Consider the following 24,660-nt stretch of genomic DNA (forward strand, 5'->3'; position numbering starts at 1 on the left):
ATATAATTATCTTCTTTTTTGCATATTTGACAAACTGCAACGTAATTGTATTATAAGTGACAAAAAGAGAGGATAGAGCGTTGATCCTTTTCCTTTTATTGTAATTTATAATCGTTCGAATACGTAGTTATTTTGCGGAATAATAAATGATAAACAAGTGCAGCGATGGGTTCTGGACTGGCTCTAATGCTCGAACTTGTGATTATAAACTTGAGCATGACTCTGGTTGAGGGTTTAAGTGGTCGAAAGAGAGAGAGAGAGGAACCGTACCCGATAATAATCGGAGCAATCGGTATTCATCGCGCGTAATGCGGCGCACGGAGACAGAATTTGTGCGTCCTTGGGAGTTGTAATACGGACACGTGTAGAAACGTACCTTAGATCATTCAGTCGTGGTGGATGGCGTTTACACGGTCGAATTGATCCGTATGTATTTGGAAGCAGTGGCGTAGCTATTTATATGTAAAGTAAGAAAACCGAGAATATATAGAGGGGGCTTTTCTTCTCTCTCGATATAGAGAGATATCAGGGCAATGTTATGTCAGAAAAAAAGAATTTTTTTAAATTACGATTTTATTGCTATTTGAAATAATCATCGGAGACTAAATTAATAAAAATGCTAATTCCAATACATATATTTATATTAAAAAGAGAATATATATATGTTAAAGAATTCGAGGTGTGTGTGTGTTGATACACGATGTCCATAAAAATAAAAGAGAAGTCCATTAGCAAACTTTGTTCTATCGTTATCCCTTTCGAGATAACGATTATTCCCGTAAGGGATAATGACTTGTATTTATCTATGTACCTACGCCGCTGTGATATGTTTAGGATGAATGGTACCCTTCGTCAAATAATAGACAAACAAAATCCCTCGACAACCTTGAATAGCTCCGAACAAGTTGTGACAGGAAAATTACTTTTATGTAGATGTAGGTAATGCGTGCATGTATAAAAAAGGCGTTTCCCGGATTAAATTTTCGACCATTTTTGCGTCATTGTTTTGACATTTCTTGATAAAATTAGAAAATATAATTAACAAAAATAAGAATAATTATATTAGCATATTTTCTAATGCAACAATAATTATTTACAGTTAAATATTAGCTATTTAATTGAAAATAATTATTAACTAATATTATCGTATAAATAAAAACTTCATTAATTTACATTTACAGAAAACAAGGAAAAAGGCTGCTTATTATATATTTTCTTTAAATGTCGTTGTCTTTCTATTGACATATTCACATTTTCTTCCGAATCCTCGGAAAAATCTAACTTCAGATCCGCAAAGCTGTGAGAATTTTCCGCCTTTTATAAAGAAAAAAAGCATAGTCGATATATTTATCATTAATTCGCGCAAACATCCGTCATTTTTTTCCAATTTTTTTATCGATTTAGCGCTCTGTCTCGCACCACAATGCTCGCAATAAATCTCGCGCAAGATTAATTTTTTTTATCGCCTACGCGTGTTGTTTTTCCCGCCGAAGAGGAGAGATATTTTTTCACACGTACTTTGATATCGAGAGAGCGAGTCTGTCGAGTCTAGCGACCTATGCTTTGGTTCGGCAATATCTTTATTTGTTCCGCTCGAAATGGCCACACTTTTTATCGGATCATCATGTGTGAAGCGTCGACGAAATGTGCGGCAAATGACGCACACGCACATGCACTCACACATTAGATCTGTCCTAATTTCGATCGTATAACACTTGTTCTCTTTATAATACAAACATTTCGTATCTGCTTTAAAAAAAAAAAAAATACTTTATTATACATATATAGAATATATATATTATAAATTATTTTATTATACGAATATGTGTTAAAATACACCACTTCATGCCGTCTAATTGCTTGCAATTCAGCGCTTAGTATTTTGTGTTAATCATGATTGTTGGATCGGTCCGAGTGTGAGTCTGCCCGTCACGCTCATGCGTACACGCACACACTCGCGTGATAAGACCAGCGACACACGCACATATACACAGACTTCTTTCTCCAGGCGTATATACACGCCACTCAAGCAGAGAAGACGTGTTGTTTTAGGCCAGGCAAACAAGTGCCGTAACCCGGTACACTGTTGTCTCACGGCCGGGCAGCATGTTTAGGCGGGGTTTATCGTCTCGCTTTAAAAGGATGCAAGATCTTCTCCATGGAAACTCGTAAATGCGATGGAAAATATGTTTGAGCTGCATTATATGCAACGGGAGGCGATGGGATATTCTACGTAATATGACGTTGATATCACGATAAAACGAGGGGGGATCGTATATCGCGTTGAACACATGTACCGATCATTTTTCTTCACATACGGTACATGCGTGACATCCGGTAAACGGCAGTTTTTTTTTTGGTTAATCAATTATTACTTATAATAATACCCTTGCTTGTGTTCTTGATAAGCAATGTCGAAAAGTGCACGTTATCACAATCGCGGCAAACACATCCTAAAAAAAATGTCGATGACCGGAGTCTCGGTTGTCCAAGGTCGCCCTAATTCTTTTTTCTTTTTGTTTTTGTATCGTATGTTATATAAATGGGATCGCTGATCTCGTAAGTGGGTGATGAAATACGGACTTAATTCGATCGAAGGCATATATGTATACTTTATATCTTTCCGCCCTCCTCTTATGAATAATATAAGATTCAGATTGTAGGATTTATAATACACACACCGAGTATATATTGTACTTTATTATTGAAAAATAAAATAGGTTTTCTATGATATTATATGGATATATCTGAATAGCCGTTTATCCAGATAAAGATGACTCGCTTCCGTTAGATTCTATTATGATGAGTCTATCTGATAACATCCTAAACCTTAAAGCTGACAAGATCTGGGCTATGTGGGTTACATTAGATAAAACAAATATTTCTGCTTTTCTATCTATCAAAGCAAACGCTTTGAGAAATAAAAGATTAGTGTATTCGGTTATATATGAAATTGAAGCGTTTGTATGTCTATAAATAGCAGTTATAGTAAATATTTGAGAAATGTATGAATATAGTAGAAAGCGCACGCTTTCGTATGATTATATTATAATTTTATTCATTTACGTGTTATTGTAATATTGATGCTTCTGTTATCTCAGTGGAGTTTACAAACGAATATTTTAATATAAATTTGGAATATTAATTAAATGCTGTAAAAACAAAAAATTATTTGCATTAAATGTAAAATGCTTTTGCTTCTATTAAGAAAATTAGTTTACTAATTTTTTTTACTAGTTTACTAGTTTAATAATTATATTATTATAAAAATGAATGATATTTCAGACAAATTGCTCGAACGTGCGTGTCAATTTTGCATTTTGGCTCGCGACAAGCAAGATACTAATGTTTGACATTTCGATTTGCTAACCGGTGTAACAACCAACATACCCGTAATAATAGCTAGTTAGAAATGGCTGAGCACTACGCGCTGATATTATATAGGGGGTGTCTCAGAAATCATTTCCGATTCTAAACCGTAGAAAAATGTTTCTAGCGAGAATAAATTAATAGTCATCGCTGACATAATTACTGCGATATTTTAGCTTGGATAATCTTGTAAATTTTTTTCTTTCAGGATTACACAAGATTTATCTTATGAATCGTAGATTAACATTGCGGATTCCGGGACACCTTATGCATTCGCGGTTGCATTGTAATGCATATCGTTAGCGTACACATTTGTATTGTCTGACAGACTAATCGGCCGTTTGTGGGAAACGGGATGGTGAAGAGAAAACAATTGTTGGGTACGTTCAATTGTCGCGAGTGCACGGCACACACACACACACACACACACACCGTTCGCCTAATTGTTGATCTTAATTAAGCCGTATCGTCGTAGATTGCAATTAGTTCCCGCGTGGGTGGCAACGTGATATTCTATCATTCCTTTCCGCTTCTTGCGCGACACTTCTCCATCCTTCTTCGAGATCCGTCGACTTTTTAGTCACGTAGCGGCGGTAAAAACTCACCGCTTCTCTTTATGCCACTTTAATTCTCGCTTTATGCTCCCGCACATAATTGGCACTTTGCTCCGTATCTTCGATGGAATTATTTCTCTGTACTCATGGCCGATTATTACCATCATTACCGAATCGATTTCATGAATCAGCTGCCATTAACTCCTTTTCATGTCCACTTCGCTTTACGGCATTTCTGTACATGTAACGCTTCCCGAATAATTTGTATGAATTATATTCCCCGCGATTTAAAGGATATTAAAAGGCTTCATAAAAGATCTTTCAAACGGAGATATTATTGGGCAACGTGTTAATGATGATGATGTTAGACGATAAAAAAATAAAATTTATTCCCTAATTTACTTCTTGCAAATTCTTTATTTCCAATATAAAACATGGCTATAAATAATGCCTGTCGTTTTAATCTCTTCTTCTCTTTTTTTACGTATAAAAAAATCGATAAAAAAATTTACTGAATTTCAATTAAAAATTATTACTGAATTTTATCTAAATTGTATTTTGCAATCATCAAAGATGGAGGCGATTATGCGTCGATACACGGTGTGTAAATTCGCGCCGATGTAAAATAACGTCATACGGACAACCGGATATATCTTACATTTTATACGATTACAATTTAACCATCGAATTAACGTTTTATCGTGTTACTCTTAATGTCAATCCGGGTTCCGCTTCCTATCGGAGATTCAACGGGTACTCTACACGCATATTTTATTCACCCCGGATATTATGATAATACATGGCGTTCGGGTATGAGTGGTCAATTTCGCAAACTTCGCGAAACCGTCAAGTTTCCTCCTATTTTGTTCTGCGTATATAATGGTCGATGAAATCGAGTGTGTTCCGATTGAGAGATTGAACTATAAAAATTGAAGAGAATCTCCGATTTAATCAAACTTTCTCTACTCTAACTGTTCGATTTCTAATCTAACGATAAAACGCACGTTTCCGAATTTTCTCATGGAGGGATGATGTGTATTATTTTTTATAAATTTAATTAATATAAATTAATATAAATATAGAGTAGGATATTTTAAGGCGGAGAGAGCTCTCTTTCGCGCTCGCGATATAAAATCGATGCGCGAATTTATTTAGTGCTTGATATTTTTTTTTTACGATTGTTGCATAATAGAGGGGAATAACCTTCGATCTTGGCGTCAACCAGTTTACGGAGCGGTTCGTCGAAAAATTCGGTGCCGCTACACGACAGCATATGTGGGAGTGATATATGCAAGACACAATGTGGCACAAGGCCCTTCGGTCAATAATCAACTTCTTTTTTTCATAGACGTGAATCTCACTCTTTCGCGCTTCTTCTTGGCGTTTCCCCGTTTAAAGTTGTATGTCCCGATTTGGAGATTTATTCTAGTGATTATATACTCTTCGTGATACGCTCACACTGTTGTAAAGTTTGCTTTCGGCTATCGGGATGGTGAAAAGATTTCGTCGGATGGCGAAACGAAATTTGGTTAATACGAGAGAGTGTTCACGAAGTAGCTTCGATGTTGCTGCGAGATAACCGACCGGAAATTATGATAATCGGCTCACTGGCTCAACTTTTTATGGACACGGGGCGAGAAAATCGTAGTCAATAACTGTGAAATGTTGCGTGTAGCGGCGCGGAGCGGGGAGATGATATTTTTAGAATGTCCCGAGAGATATTCGGGGAACATTGGAAGGATATTCCGCCAAAAATATTTTTATCTCGCGTCATTCTCGGGACATCGAAGCGATCTCTTATAGGCGCAATGTTGATTTAGCATGCCCCATCGAGAATATCAGTCAATTATTTTTATATTATATATTCGCGGGGGAGAGAATAATATGATAAAATTCTTATTTTATCCGTCGTTTTCTTAAACAACGTTTCACGGCATACCATCGAAATATATCGTTAAATATTCATCTATAGAATTTTATAAGGTTCTCTCGAGCTCATATTTTTTTTCCGATTTACTCGGCGAAGTCTCCTGCCAGGCAGCTTTGTGTCTAAAGCTCCTATAAAGCGGGATCGCAATTTACTCTACTCGGGCTGAGGGATACTTCCCGGCGATCGATAAAATTTTCATTTCATGCGTCCTAAGCGGGTACGTCAGAATCTCTCTCTCTCTCTCTCTGTCTCTCTCTCTTTCTCTCTCCGCTTGCGAAACTGGGCACGCATGACCGAACAATCGAATCGACTTTTAAACAGGCGCTACCGCCCCACCTGTCGTTGCTTGACGCTGTTTGTCGCGTTTCTATCCGGTTGCTTGCTCCGCGACGCGAAATGTTGGGAAAATAAATGACGATGTATAAAATATGGAACAAGCATTCCGTCGTTTTCTTTCTCCGCGAAGATGAAACCTTTCAGTCGGTATCTTTCATCTTCGACGAAGAACGAATTTGCGTTTTCGATCTTGGCTATGTAATCATCATCATCTTCGCATAGGTAGTTTCTTTGCTCTTCGCCATCACTCGCTCGCGAAACAAGCAGCGTTGCTCATTGATCAAGTCTGTATGTATCTGATGTAAATAGCGGTTTAAACGTTTACAGCATTGAAACGTGACGGGAATATGTACGAACGATCGCGCGTTTAACTCGGCCGAACGTGACGAGGATTGCGAAGCGCACGTGTGACGATAATTGACGTGTGGCATCGGCCACGAGAAATTGGGTCAGGTTTTTCCAAATCTTTTCAAAGTGTGCGTATCGAGATATCGGTGCCTTTGTGGCCGAGCTCGCAGTAGACATCGCGGTTTTACGATCGTTTGCTTTCGGCCATCTGGCGAGCAACGACATTGCCGGAGTGCTGGCTTCCCTTCCTTTGAACCTTTCAGCGAAGATTCGAGAAACGTTTTTCTCAAACAGCACGAATTTTCGTTCGTAACGAGGCGAAAAAGCTCGCTCTGGCGGTCTTTTATAAAATAGGTTCGTTAATCACGGTGGCGTGCAATAATTTAAGCCGCAATTAAATTTGTTCACGCATTGCATTTTGTATTTAGAAGAAGTAATGTGTGTAACTTCTTATTACATTTTTTATTTTTTAATTTTGCCATATTGTTGTCAAGGCTATAAGAAGAATGAAACATTGTCGACTCTCTTGTTATAAACAAAGCATAATAAGGAAAATTTGTTAGCAAACAAATATTGTTTAATTTGACGCTATATGCCAATAGGGAAACTATTAATACGAAATCTACATTTGAAGTCTCCTTGTACGAGGGACCAGAGGGAACAATGGGGAACCCTACGGGCGTCAGTTCGTCGGCAATTTGCGCGAAATTTCGCGGATAACTCTGGACGTATTGTCTCGGGAATAACTTCGTTAACGTCGAAATGGGAGAGGCAAAGGGCTGTGACCCTTCGAACGAAGCAGAAACCGACGACGGCACGCGGAACGAGGTTTCCCATAACGGACTCGGTTTGGAAACCGGCGTCAATTACCGGACAACAAAGCAGAGCGTGGATAAATCGCGAGGCTAATAGCTCCTTTGTTCACCTGGATCTAGTACGTCCGTCGCGCCGCGCGAGCTCGATGATAAAATAAACAGCGTGCGCGCGTGTAACGTTTTATTATCATGCTTAAACCAAGTTATACTCGGCACCCATTGAAACGCAATAGGGCGTGTAAGTAGCGCGGTCATGAAGCGGCGAGTCTAGGAAAACGACTTGCATAATCTTTTTTTATTAATCAGAGTGTCTACTTCCTGGAAAAATAGGGAAATCTAGAATTCTCAGTACTTGGAGAAATCAGGAAATTCTCATGGAATCTTATCGGGACTCGGAAAATTTAAAAAAAGAATTCTCTCTGATAATTTTGCTCTTATTCTGTAAGCAGTAGGCAATCCGCTTAGCCAATAAGCTAAGTTGTGAATTATATGTTTAAAATATATTATAAATATATATCTATCGCTGTTTATATAGTCAATGTCTTAACAAAATATTGAATTTGTAATATATATTCTTTATTTTAATTTTCAGTGATAAAAGATGAAAATGTTATGCAAGTTAAAAATGTTTATCTTAACGAAAGCTATTTAGTTTTTTTTCAATACATTTGTAAATCTAGCACTGAAATTTAAGTAGCTTTGTGTTTTTCCTTCGTATAAATGAAAAGCATTAGAAAACGCGTATAATAAAAGAAATTTATTTTCAAAAACTGCAACAAAAAATTTTTAAAATATTCCTTTACCTGAAATTTTGTGCAAAAATACCTGGAAGATCAAGGAATCTTTTTATAAGATTTGAGTAGAAACACCAAACGATCTTGATAGCGAAAGATTCGAACGAATGAAGATTTCGAGATTTTTCACGCAAACTTATAACCGACGACACTCGCCAATAGTTGAAAATTCCAGCTGCAGTTCAAATCTATCTTCAAGTCATTAAGATTGACGAACCGACCACTGTACTCTCTCACTTCTATTTTTGAAACAACTTTATTATTATTTATGCGCGCGTGCCGCGAATTATAATGGACGTAGCGTGACTAAATCGATTAGAAAAACATATTGTGTTTCGTAATTCGCGCACAATACGTGACAATACGCCCATACGAGACCGACGACAACATGTTTAAGCTTCAACTGTTTTTTTATTGGCCTTACCTATGCAACGTCGTCGTCGCATCTCCCGCATAGATAATTATTTGCCAACGATTGTTAAATAATTTCGCAATACCGGCAGCAATTCCGGCGCGACACTGAAAAATATTCGCTGTATTATTACGGAGATTATTGGACCTCTCGCCGTTCTCGCGTGCAATAATCGAACCGCAATCATGATCAGCCTCTGCTGATAACCGTGATTGGTCAATGGACCACGTGGGATAATAGGTGAAATTATGGCAATTGAAGGCGGGCGAACGAGTATTAAAATTGAACCAATGATCAACCGTGTAATGTGAAATGATGTTACATCATGTCGTGTCGCTAAATTTTTATTTACATATAAGATATTTCGTAAATTTGCACCTGAATCTTCTCTAGAGTTGACATCGTTAGGATGTCATACACGCGGAAGCACACTGATCAGAAATCAAATGTTCCTCATTTTCATCGTTCGTATAGCTAAATTTTAAATTCTTTAAAATCGTCCCGTGCCAAGAGACCCTCCGTCACCTGCGCTTTTAACGCAGACGGATGTAATGTGTTGTTTTGATGACTCTCATGACGTTACACTGCACTTTGCCTACACGCGTTGCGGCAATCGAAGAAATGTTAAGTTCGTGTGGCAAATAACCGCGCTGAATAAAAAAAAAACGCGTAAATATAGCGGGGCGATTGGCAAAGCTTCGTGTTTGCGTGCGGATACACATACGACACGTCGCGTCATTCGCGCGTCTTAAGATGCTCAAGCATGACAAACATACGATCCCCGGGATACGCCGGTGGTGTTTATTCGCGATAAAAGTCGCGGTGACGCGCGTGGCATTTTTCTTCTCTCTTTCTCGCGACAGAACACATCACGTTGCATTTTGCCCCGCTGCTATCGCGCCCACGTAAAATCGCGCACTGTGTTAGCGTCTTAATCTGATTACGCTTGCGCTACGCAATCTATGAGATTCTGTCCAAAATGCAACCGTCATCTCGTCTCGAACGTCCGGCGCCAATTCGAGCTACCTCGATCATAAAATGTCATCGCGCGTGCACATGTGTAGGCTGTGGAGTAATAGCGATCGAAAATTTTCCGAGCTCGCGCCGAATGCCATCATTAAAATATTCATGCGACTTTGATCCGCGACACGCGATTTTATATCGATATAAAAGCTCTCGAGACTCTCTCGCAACCTTATTACTCCATATGTGCAACTTTGCGCGATAATTTCATTCGACAAATGTACTATGCACTTTTTCATATAAATCATCGTATACCCGACGCATAAATTACAATTCTCCGCATTACGAACTTTGCCAATAAAATTCGAAAGAGCAAGTCCCGCTCGCGATTTGCACGAGCAACGATTCCAAGATTTTCCTCTCTATCGTAGGAACGGCGTAGAATTATAAAGAAGTTCAGTCTCTCTCTTTCTCTCTCTTTTTCTCTCCGCATCGAAACGATGCATTATGTTTTCATCTTAAAAGATCGTATCGTGGATTGATTTTACTGATCTCTCTCGTACGGTTCTTATCTGAAATATATTAAATACACTGTAATTTCATAAACCTTGTATCGCAACTTTTTCACAGGTGCTAATTTAAAAGTCAAATATGATCTTCACCTCTTCTTGCGAAGAAGATTAAAAATTTCTTGAAGACTTCTCCTATGTTCTTGACAATTCTCTTAGAGGCTTAAATTTTAGGACCGCATTTTTTTATCATTTAACTGTCCATTCGCGATGCAAGCATAAATTTTTTAGCGTTCTTCAAATATATCGGTTGCCCATTTTGTCCCACTTAAATTTGTATTTGCAAAATGCACAAAGGAAGAAGATTGGGAAACTATAGAAACTACTTCCCATTTAAATAAATAAATAAATAGAAGATAGAAATAAATAAATAAATAGAGAATAGAAGTACGATTTTTTCGCTCCCGATCTATCAGTATTTTAGAGAACCGTAAATATTTAAGAAATCGTTTTTAACGGATTCTTACCTCTTTACGCGAACGCGTTACATAGAATGTAACGTCATTTCCGTTATTACGGCGAAATTTTCAGCCGCGACACCGACGCACATACGTGTGTCCTTTAGTGTGTCGCATACATAATTTACGCGGCTTTGTTCTAGTAATTATTACCGCGACTGACAATGGACAATAGCGTTTAATGTATCATTATGAAAAGAAATATTCGTCCATCGTGCGTTGTGGCATGTCGGTTATGAAATATGGATATCGCAATAACGATAGAATGAAAGGCGAAGGAGATGGACTGTCTCTGTGTATCGCTATTCATCGCCCGTTTATTGCCTATTGACTGTCAAGATATACGATTCTGGTAGGAACCGGATGTTGGTCTAGGTGAAGAACGTGGTTTTCTCCCGACGACGTAATTGCATTGTTAGATTTTGCTTCTGAGGAAGGAACGTTTTGCTACTTTCTACGTAGGATCTCCATATCTCAGTATTTTCTATCGCACACAATCACGTGTCGTTGACGTATAGAAACCACGTAACATAAATTTTCTGATTTCTATTCATGGCCGCAACTCTGGGGATCATCGAATCACGATTCGGCACGGGAGATTGACCAGTTGTTCTCTTTTTAAAGATCGCGATGCTTTCGGCACTTTTTCATTGTCCTAGTCACGTACGAAGAGATACGGTCACCCTATTTGAAGTAAATGACGTTCGCTTGCAAGGCGCGCGCATATTTGGCGAAGAAAAATTCTCGACGTGATGCGAAATCTTAGGTAGCGGTGAGCAGGGTCGAGGAAATTGGAGCTCGCCACGAAGTCTCAGCGAGTCTCGGGCCGATCGCCAGGAGTCTCCGCCAAGAGAAGAAGAAGGGTTCTTCTCGGAAGGAGAGAAGAGGGTTACTTGTCTGCCTGCCTGTTTGTCGCGCTGGCGGTGCATTTCAAGAGCTTCGGAGGAGAGAGAGAGAGAAAAAATGAGAGAGATTTGCCAAATTGCGTGTAGGAGTTAATTGAGTAATATCTAATCACGTCTATGACGCAGCTGACTATTTTCATGAAACGAGTCCCGTTAATGGTGGTTTCCTTCATCTCGAGCCGTAGTGATTATTTTTTATGATTGTTAATTGATTAATTTATCTCTTGAGGAGATTAACTCTTCTTGACCGAAGAAGATACAAAAAATAACTTCAAGTGTTTGACATAACATATATAATAATAAGAAAAGCGAAAGAAAGAAAGGTATAACATGTATAATATAGTGAATATAATACTCAAATGCTTAATAATTATAAGAATCAGACATACTAAATAAGAAAAACTAGAAATTCTATATAAATATAAAATTGTTGATTTAAAAAGAGTTACATATATACATATGTAACATAATAAGAGATCAAAAATTACATGAAAAGATGTAAGAGAGAAGGAGGAGAGAATGAATATTAGGATTTATAAGAAATTAAAATACTTTATTGCGGGAAGTAGAAAATATGAGAAATTTCATAGTACGAATGAATAGAAAAGGAAAATTGGCAATGAAAATGAAGGATTAGAAAAGAAAGTGCAATCGATGCATCTGGTAATGATATCTATGTCGACTATTTTCTAGATAAAGCGTTATGATTTCTATGAGTTCTTAATTTCCGATGCTCTAAATACACGGAAGAGAGAACCTCACATTGAATCGTGGCGTTTCCATGATCGCAAATAAGCATAGAGATCATTTCTGCCAGTTCGTAGTTTCGAAAATTGAGCTCGGCAAAATTATACCGGCTTCAATCGCAAGCTCTTGAATCGTGATGTTAGCGAGAAAATTGCGAGGAAATATATAAAAGAAAGAGAAAAGAGAGAGAGAGAGAGTCTCAATTTTTGTGCTGTTTATGTTCGTATAAATAACTTCATCAATGGAATTGTTCCGGTTAGGTTGGAATAAAACAGCAATTTCGCGGAGTCCCTGAAAGCGCGCGTTTGTGCGATGAATAATAGCTGATAGCTAATTTAGTGGGTAGAAAAAAATACGCTGCGAAAAAATATACTGATGTTGAAAACAACTTAACAACTTGTCTCTCGCGTCATGTCCAGCGTTTAACGGTTAATGACTGTCGATTGTCGATGGAACGTATTGCAATGTACAGAGTGTTGTTCGCGTTTTTTTTTATGTCCGCCTATAACGTAACGCAGAAAAATACCAGCTTGAGAACGAAACGGGTCATCAAGCGGATGTTTACGTAGTAAAATGATGAATGCGTGTGTTAGATAATCGTCGGTATTAGTATTAATATCAGTTCGTGTGCGTTTCTTGCGATGATCGCACAGTAAAACATTTATGGAGTTTAAGCCAATAAAATGTGTGACGGTCAGTAAAAAGCATACATTTCCCGATAAAAGTTGGACGGAGATAATTCACGTTCGCGTCGATTAACCAAATACACACGCGGATTTTTTTCTCTCTTTTGGAGGCTTTCTCGAGGCCTGCCAAAAAGTATCGAGTAAATTGTTTTGAGTACTCAGACTACTCTCTTAATTTCCGGCTGCCACGCCGGATAACCGACACTGGGTAATCTGTTATTTCCGTCGGCGCGTTGAATCCGACTTCTCTCGGCAACACAAATGTCACTTAATAGTAGATGAGTCGATTCGAGAGCGGGTGTTCTCCTTAACGAGACACACAACTCTCGATTATTAAATTCACTTTTGTACACACGTGACAACAAGTCTACGGATGTTGTGGTCGATGTGCTCGATAAATCGGCGGGTGGATGTTACGCGAGAAACGGACGCGCAAATTATGTCGCGGGGATTGCCTTGTGTCGAAAACAAACTCTATCCTAATTTTAGAGCAAAGTTCGCGCGGAGACAAACTTGAAATTGTATCATAATAGAAAGTACGAAGTAAATTTTGTCGGAATTCGCTAAGATGTGAAACTCTCTTAGCTTCTTGCAGTACGCGAGAGGAATCTGAATTATAAACATGCCTGCATTAATTTACATGAATTTATATAAGTGTGGCGTTATATGCGTCTCGACCAATAAAACACCCGGAGTACAATTTTTGCAAGAGCAAGAAGCGGCGATTGATATTTATTTTTATAAAGACTGACATTTATTTTTATAACGCACGAGGAGAGAGTAAAGTCATGATACGATACCCCATAAGATACGCTATATACCCTATTTCCTTCCCTTATTTAATAAACCTTATTTTATATAAACTCGCGCATTTATCGACCACCCTACAGTAACCTTTGTAAAATACAGTTGACGCGTTCACATCCATCTCTTGATGTTTGGTGAAAATCACAGCAAATCCGTCGCTCGGGTAAGATTTTTTTCGATATTGTAATCGAACGTACAATAATAATAATGATAATAAATCGCGTGATTGAGTCTTCGATTAATCATTCCGCGGTATTGATTTTAGCTTCGTAAGCGTTTTTATTTGAATCTATTCTTTGTTTCGCTTGTTTGCATCGAGTTCGGGGAAATCGATCGAATGAGGAGCGAATATGTTAATACGTTTAGCGCGTAATCTCATCTTATTTTTTTTTCTTCCTTCAATCGTCATCCAATTAAGAGTGATAACGATTCGTCGAGTCGAGGTCGAAGCGCGTACGGTCGTTTCGACGTGATGTTTTGTCGTCACGTAAAATCATGTCCCGCTATTATCGCACTTACGATAGTTGTTCTACGATGATTATAATGGATGACATGGCGTGTCCCGTTTGCGTACGTCCGGTGAAACGTCGTTTGATATCCCATCCAGACGAAAGTCGGCGCCGAAAGCTTGAAAGCCTTTTGTCTTCGGTAAGTGTGTATTACAAGAGGAATAATTCACTGAAAACAAAATTTTGTACATTAGTGTTTAATAATGTCTAAGAAAAGAAATCTCTATTTGCATCTAGGAAGAGGGGGGAAGGTACTTTAACGAAACTTTCTCTTCATCATTTAATGCCGAATTTAATATCTCATTTAAAAAAAAATAATGTCTACCAAAATCAAAGCGATATCGATTTGCACACCACTATATCTCCCGTGGTTTACCCTTCGGTATTACATATGTATATATTTGCATAGGTTAGCGACCTAATACAAGGTCGACCACATCATTGCGGGACAAATCATGCCTGCATTTATATACATTTATGTCATAGCTATTTACTTACAGATCGTTTGCGACAGTCGCACAAGTTACATTTTAATTTAACTTATTGGCTCAGTTAATATTTTAATTATTACTCTCCTTCGACATGATGTCCGATGAAAATTGCATATTGCAGAATTGTCGGTGTGAAAATCGATAAAATAATTTCCTAGAAATATTTATCGAATTGCTAATAAACATCGATACCGCGTAGGCAACGTATATATTAATGCATTAACAATGCATTAACAATGCTTTAATGATTAAGCAACTGATAAATAAAAATCTGGTGACTTGCAAAATAGTACTCGTTATCGATTGTCAAGATATTGCGAGAGAATTTAATAAGAATTATTATCTATTTGCGCTCTTTTAGGAAAAAAAAACTCATTTTTTTCCCCTTGTATAGATATCATTGAAATTTAATTTGCAGTATTGAGTAATTTTTATATGTCAAGTTGCCGAAGTTTTCGCAAACTTCGTCGCGTATGTACAGGCTCGTTTGCGTATTGTTTTGCATGTATATGTGAAAGACAAATGTACACACGAAGGAGCGCACGCATGCGGAAGGGAAGTATCGTAGAAACGATTAGGCGAATGCTTAACTCCCACACTCTCGCGAAATGACCTCGCGCGCGACGGGAGACAAAGGACTTCGAGTTTGATTCCTAATCGACTTACGCATACATCGGGTGATCCGCCAATTTCGTAGCGCGAGCACGCACATGACGAACGACTGTTTACTCGCACATTTCGTACTCCGTTACATTCGAGGCGATCCTAAAATGTGATTGCGTCAGCGCTCATCGATCACCGGTAGGCTCTTCCATATTTATAACGGATGAGTTGATTTCAATATCGGTGGGACAAGAAACTGGTAAACAGGAACTATGGTATAAATATTAACAAGCCGGTAAATCGCATTAAGCGGTGAAACGTGACTCGGTAGAAAAGTCACGTTTGTTTATTCTCTAACGGTGGATTATCTTCTATTTGTGTTATGACTCAAGAAATGTAAACGTTTACATTAAATTTACACATTAACAAATCTTGACCATTTTTTTTAAAAACGTACAAAGTTGTCGTAGATCAAAGCCGTCTAATCTGTGGATACTCGAATATTCTAGGGATTAGATACATGAAAGATCATTTGTATAATTTTTTTTTTTCATATTTATTTTATCCAAATCCTCTTTGATGGCACATTTTTGTGTCATGCTTTGTTTTTAAAAATAACTTCCTGTAATAATCTTGTATACCGATATATTCTGTGATTGTTTAAAAAACGATCATAAGTAACATAGTCATTAAAACACGTGATGTTCTAGTGTAACGTGTCTACTGCGCGAACAATGATTTATGCCGATATATCTATTTTAGCTGCTCTTATCTCTCGCGACGTACGCACAAAGACATGAGGTTACATTAATCAGTAGTAGTCAAAACGAACTGTCGAATGATGCAACGCAAACACCTGATTGCGTGGATCGCTTTCGGATGACCCGGATATTCCACTCCTTCATATTTGAGCACGTGTCATAAACGCGATTATGTAATTGATATCGCGATCAACGCGATATCAATATGCCCTCTCCTCCTCCAGCCGCATCTCGCTCTTTTTACGACGATACATGCTATGAAATGAAGTGCGATAAGGTAGTAAAATTGATTAGCATTGTGTATGAGACGCGTAGATGAAAACACTGACTTTCCAATGCTCAAAATTTATCGCGGGACGCCGGGCAAGGTACGACTAACGGGTTTTAAGCACAACCGAAAATAACGTGACCGGTTGACCAATTACCGGATAGATTCTAATGCGGGGATAAATCTTCCTGCTCGAAAAAAACAAGCAAAACTCGAATACATTTCTAACATTTCGAGGCGAAGTATATATATATATACATATATATGTTGTGTGTGTGAAGATAATTTTCATAATTCGTTGTAATAATTGAATTTTTAAATTAAATTTGATTATCTCTTCTCTCGCGGATACTCTTTTTCATCTCTCGATATTAAATATTTTTAAATTTTAAGTCGGATGTGTTATCAATTTCAAGTGTTTCGTTGTGCGAGAGACATGTTCACGAAACACTTTAATTCTAGATTACACGCGTGACACTTAGCTTTTATTTATGTGAAATGTGCTTTGATTGTGTTACAGACGCATGTGCTATTGATGGATGTTTTCGTACAGAACAACAGGCTGGATCATGTCTCGAGGGTAATGTCATCGCATCCATCGTATTTGGAACATTTCCTGCGGACTCAGCATTTCATCCTTCGGGGTGATGGACCACTTCCTTACGACTACCGACATCTCATCGCTATTATGGTGAGTTCTCGTTCTTGTCCTCCTATAGAAAGTTTTATAAGTTCTATGTCAAGTACATTTTTCCAATCAGGAGAGAATTTTTTTTCTATTCCCGCATTGATTGATTTTTTTGAATGTTATTTTAAAAATATGTTTCGTTTTCTTTTTAATATTCTTCGTTTTTTTCGAAGTGTTTTTTTTTTCGCGCGGTCGTCGATTACGTTGAATATAATTTATCATTATTCTCGCGAGAGAAGAATCGTAGCTCGCGAAGCTAAGCTTTCCTTCATCGCGCCTTCATCTTTTCTCTAAAGTGTTCCCCGATCACCCTCAAGTGGCAGCGGGTTCATCGGGTCGAGGGTTATCGTCATCTGAATAAATGCAACGCGTGTTTCGTAATGTCACGCACGTTGTCGTAGAAAAGACTCGGTGAAGATGCGAAAAATAACATTGGCTGTTCCTTTATGATCTTTACCACTCGGCGATACATGTGCGCTCGCTCGTCATTATTTTTAGCTATTCTTGTATCGAAACATGCCGTTTTATTATATGCAATTATATAACTATGACTCTCTTAGATGCACGCATATAAAAAATATGAACGCGTGTAGGAATTATCTTGAAAACAACGTTCTCTTTTTTTCAAAAAATGTGTTATTATATTTAAAACAGAATTTTACAAAAGTGCTTGATGACTAAATAAACTTGTATTTTATTTTTCAATTATAGATAATTTTTTTTTTCTGTTCTTATCGACGACTTAAATCAAAAATAGAAATATAAGTACAGTTTAATTCTAATGCATATAAGCATTTTATGGAATATAAATATAAATACATAGGTGAAGGTATTTAACTGATCAATCGAAAACCTGCTTGCAAGGATCAGACAAGCCAATATTTTTCAGTAAATGGATCATTTATCATTTAACACTCGGAATATACAGATTTGGGCGAGAAACAGGCTTGTCTAGATAACACACACAGAGTAGAGAGATAAAATAGATTTGTTGACTTTACTTTGTACGAACTGCGAGCAAGAACCACACAAATCCATATGTTTGCTTACGAAAATAAAATTGTAATATCTTCTTTTAAAACATCATAAAATTGCGAAATTTTTATTCGTGTTTAAAAATGTGTGTGGAATAATTTATACAAATTCAAGAGCTTTTATATAGATAAATATTCCAATATCTTTCTGGTTTTTTGCGATATTTGAAAAAAAAAAAAACAACTCGTTTTCCGCAATCATTTGAAACGAGTCTACTTAATTTTCTGGTTTTTTTTGTCTTCACTTCTTGCAGAATTGTTGTTTTTCGATTAAATTTTGCTCCATTTCTGGAGATGAGCTCAGATTAACCAATGCATAATTATCCATTGAATGTATAATTATGATGGATATGTATGAAACATAATATAAAACTGATGAAAACAACACGATGTTGTTAGAGACACTTGATATAAGCGCGAGAGCAAGTACGCAGATTTTATGAATTGATTTAGTTCGAATTGTCAAGTTAACAGCTGCTTGATCAGCATTTGCGCGACTGCAATTGACTTTGTTTATTGCAAAATCTTGAGCAAACTGCTATCTCTTCATATTTTATAATATCGAGGTTACAGCTTCCGTCTTTGAAGTGGTCGTAATATACATATAATATCATACATAATATCTGAGTTCGATTTTATATCAAAGTCGCGAAATTCACACATTTCAAGTTTATCCCAATTTAATTTCAATTGCTGTCTTCCGCGCGTTTCTCAGCTCGCTCGATCTTCGAATTATCTCGACCTGATAATTCGGGAGACATGCCGGCGCGATATAGATGAAATATCATCGCGGCGCGTAACGATCGCTCGAAAAAGACTTTATATCGTGGCGGGGTGCGGACGGGGACGAGGATAAATTGTTGGTCGGTACACGTGGAGCGCGATAAAGTGATAAGGTATCTGAAAAACAGCTTTTCTATCGATAAACATTTCGCACGATGGACTTTCTTCTTCGGGATTCGCCTCGAGGTGAAAATGATACTGGGAAAGTCAATTGCATCGCATATCTTATTACACATAGATTTATTAGACATTGTAACGAGATTAAAAATGGCTATGTAAAAAACTAAATTTCATGATCTTATTTGAACATAGGAATTTATTTATTCTAATACTTTATTAATTTTTGCTTGAAAAAATGTGAAATATTTAACATTACGTAAATTCTTTTTGTCGAATATCACGAAAAAGTCAAAAAAGATGTTAAAATGTTTGTTTAAAGTATCTTGGAATTTTATTTTTAGATATGGATAGATATATGTACTAGTATCTATATTTAATTTATATCTAGATCCAGAAATGATATAAAAATAGAGAGAAGTTTTATATTTTTTATATATAAATAAATATCCCATATTTATTCTACAAACACAAATAAAAATGTCACAGCTTTGTGATATTAAAAAAAAATATATATATATATATATTTAAATTTTATTTTTGTAAGCATCAAGCACACATTTGTATGATTCTTGCAGTGCAAAATAAATGCACACGATGTTGTGTGTGTAAATGAAAGAAAACATAATATCAGACTGACTTTGAAAGATAAGTGTCATATAATTGTCGCCAATCGCTCTGTCTCAAATTATATCTGTTAATTAATACAGATATAAATTTTTTGCTGTTATCAATGTTTCTTATCGATGATTACAATAGGTTTAACAACTGTCAATTCACTTAGCTTCTTTCGAAAATAAAATGTGAATAGCATAGAAAAACGAATAATGTGAACATTGCGAATTGGACGTTCGACGATTTCGAATTATGACGAAACGTTTATCACAGACCGCTCGTAATTTTGCAGCGTGTTTGCGATGGGGTTATCAGAGGGTACCAAAGGTATGCTCTTTCGCGATTCGGGAAAGAAAAACAGTGTGTTTTTTCGCGTTTCCTGATTACATTTATGGTAATTGTAGAGATGACATCTCGTCGAAAGTATCTGACATGAATATATCGGTTATCGAGATATGTTATATTTTAAACGCGGTGGATACATACTCGCATTTTTCTCGCGATTATCAATCACGTGCATATTGTTTTCTGGCGATAATGAATTATTATTTTCAGTACTTTATCATCTTTCTAATTCCCGCGCGATAATTCTCCACAGTACAAAATAAAAATCGATATTGCTATAGTAAAGTCTGGCCGAGCATTTTACGGCAATTAATATTCATTAATCTCTGATATAATTGCGCCGCGTGAAAAGATAATGCTTCCGCAAATTTTCATAATTGACGAATTTGATGATAATCGGATTTGGATGCTGATTGATTACGTGATAAAATTGATGCCAATAATCTTCTCTTTTTTTCTTGTTTTTCTCCTTTAATCTCGATGCACATTGATAATTTTCATGCTCCTTTCGCGAAAATCGCAAAATTTCTATGGATACCTCCCCATATAAATTGATATTTATTATTCTTCCCCTTCCCTCTCATTCTCCTGTCGATTAAACTAATAAACCCGATAAATTATTAACAGACAGCACGCCACATTCTCTGGGCTATTATATTCATGTTTTTCGCGAAAATCCATTAGATTCTTGAAGTATTTGCGGACTCTTTTCTTATCGCTTATCATGACTCTTGAATCGATTGATTTCCAGAGATGCCTCATGGCAAACAGGTGTCTTGTTTGCCTATTTTATCGCACTCTCTTATGCATACACACCCTCTCTATCTCTCTCTTTCTCTATCTTTTTCCTTTTTTATTCTGCTTTTTTTCACTCGGGTTCGCTCTTTACCATGATATTGATACCATGTCCTGGCCACGATGATCGATGATTCTGTGATTTGATCGCGCTGCATCTATCGTTCACGCATTCTCCGCGATCGGCGAAATGGCAAGTCGAGGATGCTAAACTGACACGTTCTCCATACCCGTGCACTTTACTCACGCGAAAATAAATAGATCATCGAACTTGCGTCAGGTAATTTAAACCTCAAATAGTTGCGCCTATATAAAATTCGTATTATAAATTTTCAAAAATAAGTTTTTTTTCTTTATATTGTTAAAAAAACTATTTAATTGGTCACAAATTTTCCATTATTCGAGAATTTATTTTTTTTTTTTGTTATCAATCGCGTAATATATAAATGTTTTTATGATATACACAATATGATATTCCAATGTGGGATCATCAACGAATTTAAAATGTTCGTCACATATCAAGTTCTTAATTTTTTCTCACGTATTTTTTCGATATTACTTTCTAAATGTAGATTTCTAATGCTCGAATACGCGCGAGCACCGTCGAATCTATCGTTTTATGCTTATGACTAATTTTTTATATGGTTAAGATTTTTCTTTGTTGTCAATTACAAGGTTGATAACGCGACGGTTCGATGGGCTTGTTCATCGTTAGATTGTTTGTTCATCGACAGATTAAGCACAGTTTATAGAACGAAACTCGAAATTCGATATCTGCTGGATTCGACACGTGCTGAAAATGATAACGTGATAACGCGCACGATATTGCCGGTCGTCGCGACCTCGCGCAATTTTGCACCGCGATGCATCATCACGTCGTCGTCAATTCGTCTCTCGCCGTTCGAAATTTGCGTTGTGTTGAAATTGAAAAACGCAGGGCATGTTTGCCGAGAGAGAGATAGATAGAGATAGATAGATAGAGAGAGAGAGAGAGAGCGAGCTGAAAGTCACCCCCATCTTCGTTCCGAAAATCGAGCCAATAACTCCGACGTTCGCGAACGCACCCGGTATTCAATACTCGAATAGAAATTCCTCGGGAGGCGAAATTGCTTTCGGTCGATCCGCATGCTCGCGAACTCGATCGTTTTATTCGCGCTTATTTCCCTATGGATAGTATCTTATCGACGAGCATTATCTGTCCAAGCCAATTTTGCAGACCCATATATATATATATATATATTTGCTTATTGTGATATGCAGCCTGAGGCGAGCGGTGATAATCAAGATTACGAAGCTTGTATCGTCGAAACGGCCATAAATTAAACGATTTACTGCACATAATACAGTGTGTGCATTGTAATTATGCCGTAATTATATTATATCATTACTCGACATAACCCAGCGTTAGAAACATCTGGAACGTTTCTACTTGCGCATATAGATTTTCATTTTGTATTCAAATTGTGTTTTATCACAGAGATCAATTAGCGGAATATTCAGGATTACGGCTTCTTTTCTCGGATATTATCTAAAATTTTTGGAATCCTTTTCATTGACAATGACATACGATTTAATGTCGTACAATAAGCTTGTGAGAAATGTATAAGAGAGATTACATTATGATTATATGGAAACGCTTTCTAAATGTGGCGTCAAGTGGTATCGCGGATAAATCGACAGATAAGTTGATGAGAAAACAGGTTTGAAGATCCATCTATCGTGTAATTTCAGGCCGCGGGTAGGCACCAATGTAGCTACCTTATAAACCTGCAGAAGAGAGAGTTCCTTCTTCAGGGCGGTGACCCCTCGTGGCTCCAAGGCCTGAGATCGATCCCGGGGAAGCTGCAAGATCTCTATGAGATCAACAAGATCCTAGCTCATAGACCGTGGCTTCTGAACAAGTCGCACATAGAGGTAAGCGATAATATTGTATTTACATATGAATTATATTTTATTCGCGATTTATTAAATTGCCGAATCGTGCTTGAAAATATTAATAAAATACGTTTGTTGCTATTTTGTTTTTTAATTATAGAAATTGACTAAGGGCGACGATAATTGGTCCTTAGCCGAGGTCGTCCAAGCGATAGTCCTATTAGCTCACTTCCACTCGTTGTCGTCTTTCGTATTTTCCTGCGGGGTTAACGAGGAATTGGATAACGTAACTGGCCATCATTACAAGAAGAACATACAGGACAATAGTAATAGCGTACCGCCAGCCAAAGATAAATTGTCCAGCAGTCCGAAGAAAATTCCCAACGGCGACGGCAAAACCGGTACGTTGCACTTTATCTATTTTCCTTACTATAGATAATATCGATCGTAACGAGATGATTTAATCCGAATTTTTCAATTATGCGCTTTTAATTATGAATTATACGTCATTTTAAACACGACTCCGTAATGTCGAGTTTTGCGTTTGGTTTCATGCAGAAAATATGCCGTCACCGCCGTCGTCGCCGAGCATAGTCGGCGAGCAGGAGGTCGGCGTGGAGACTCTGATGGAACGTATGAAACGCCTGTCGGAAAAGTCCGAGTCCTATCAGATCACGCAGGAGGAACTCTCCAAGAGATTCGAGACTGTCGAGACGCAGTCGGCCGAGCTGGCAGCGGCGCCGCAGAGAAGTAGCTCGGTCCTCGACTCGGATATCGGTCTATTCATCGAGGATCCTACCTTCATATATCAGGATTTTGCTAAGGTGAGGTTTACTCGCCGCTATCGAAAATAACTGTCAACCAGTGAAATGACTGGATTTCCCACCTCCATGGACCATCGCGACGTGTTCCTTAATTGAACTCTTTTCCGCGGAAAAAGTCCTAAAAATTCTCTTTATGCGGATAACGTCGACGTTATTCGCCACCCTTATGTTATTCATTCGACATTCCGACGATGATGCCGCGCGTTGTTTTGGCATGCCTAACAAGTAGTGCGTAATCGATTAGAGCCGAAAGGATATTCTCAAGGTAGCGTGTGGCTCATCCATGAATATTTAAGTCAGCTGCGCTTGCTTCGCGCTCGCGAAGCTTACGGCGACGTTCGCGTAACTATCATGAATATTTACCGCGCGACAACAACGTTGTGTATCGACTGACTCGAGGTAGCCGTGCGAAGGCGGGGCAGAGCCGACGATCATGCCACGCGTTAATTATGCGCAAGTTATTTAAAAAAAAGTTACCTCGCCGGATAATTCAAGTAATATATTTAATTTCTTACTTTTTTGTTTGGCATAATTGGTTCATCTCTCGGGACCTTTCGACGATGCAATTTTTTTTCTCGGCACTACGTCCCCGCTCTTAACGCGATTCTTTTGTTCCTTTTTTTTAGCGCGGTCAGCTGAATGACATACCGACCTTCCGCGTCCAGGACTACTCCTGGGACGATCATGGTTATTCCCTGGTGAATCGTCTTTACAATGATGTCGGTAATCTCCTCGACGATAAATTCAAGACCGCGTACAATCTGACGTACTACACCATGGGCACGCACAATAAGGTCGACACGTCGCGCTTCAGACGGGCGATCTGGAACTACATACAGTGCATGTTCGGCATCAGGCATGACGATTACGATTACAATGAGGTGAATCAATTGCTCGAGCGTAGCCTCAAAACCTTCATCAAGAGTGCCGTTTGCTATCCGGAACGTGTCACTAAAAAGGATTACGATCGCGTCATGAGGGAGTTCAAGCACAGCGAAAAGGTAAGCGTAAATACATCTCTCGAATTAAGATATTTAGTACAATTAATTTCTCTTGAGAATTTCTTCAAACTTTAATTAAATGTTAATTGAAATGATACTAAAATATTCGCTTCATTAAATAAAGATTGACTGTCTTAAAATTGAGATATTTATGGTAAACAGCATCGTTAACACGTAACGTTTATTAAATCAATGCTAATGTTTTGTTTTTTATTTCAATGTTTAAGACATATTAAAATTTTTATAAGGAAATTGATT

General features: G+C 37.6%; 1 protein-coding gene across 5 annotated transcripts in view; it reads left to right on the forward strand.

The window, feature by feature from the left end:
- The window catches only part of LOC115236475 (sestrin homolog), a 243,878-nt gene that overhangs the window by 217,658 nt on the left and 1,560 nt on the right, over positions 1 to 24,660 (forward strand). For all 5 annotated transcript variants that reach the window (XM_029808963.1, XM_029808970.1, XM_029808977.1 and 2 more), the window contains 5 exons: positions 16,846 to 17,016; positions 22,434 to 22,616; positions 22,738 to 22,978; positions 23,136 to 23,401; positions 24,028 to 24,402. In XM_029808963.1, the coding sequence (XP_029664823.1) occupies positions 16,846 to 17,016; positions 22,434 to 22,616; positions 22,738 to 22,978; positions 23,136 to 23,401; positions 24,028 to 24,402 (1,236 nt within the window). The remainder of the gene's footprint in view (positions 1 to 16,845; positions 17,017 to 22,433; positions 22,617 to 22,737; positions 22,979 to 23,135; positions 23,402 to 24,027; positions 24,403 to 24,660) is intronic.

The sequence above is a fragment of the Formica exsecta genome, unplaced genomic scaffold (assembly GCF_003651465.1).
Source record: "Formica exsecta isolate Colony F162 unplaced genomic scaffold, ASM365146v1 scaffold111, whole genome shotgun sequence".
NCBI classification, from domain to species: Eukaryota; Metazoa; Arthropoda; class Insecta; order Hymenoptera; family Formicidae; genus Formica; species Formica exsecta.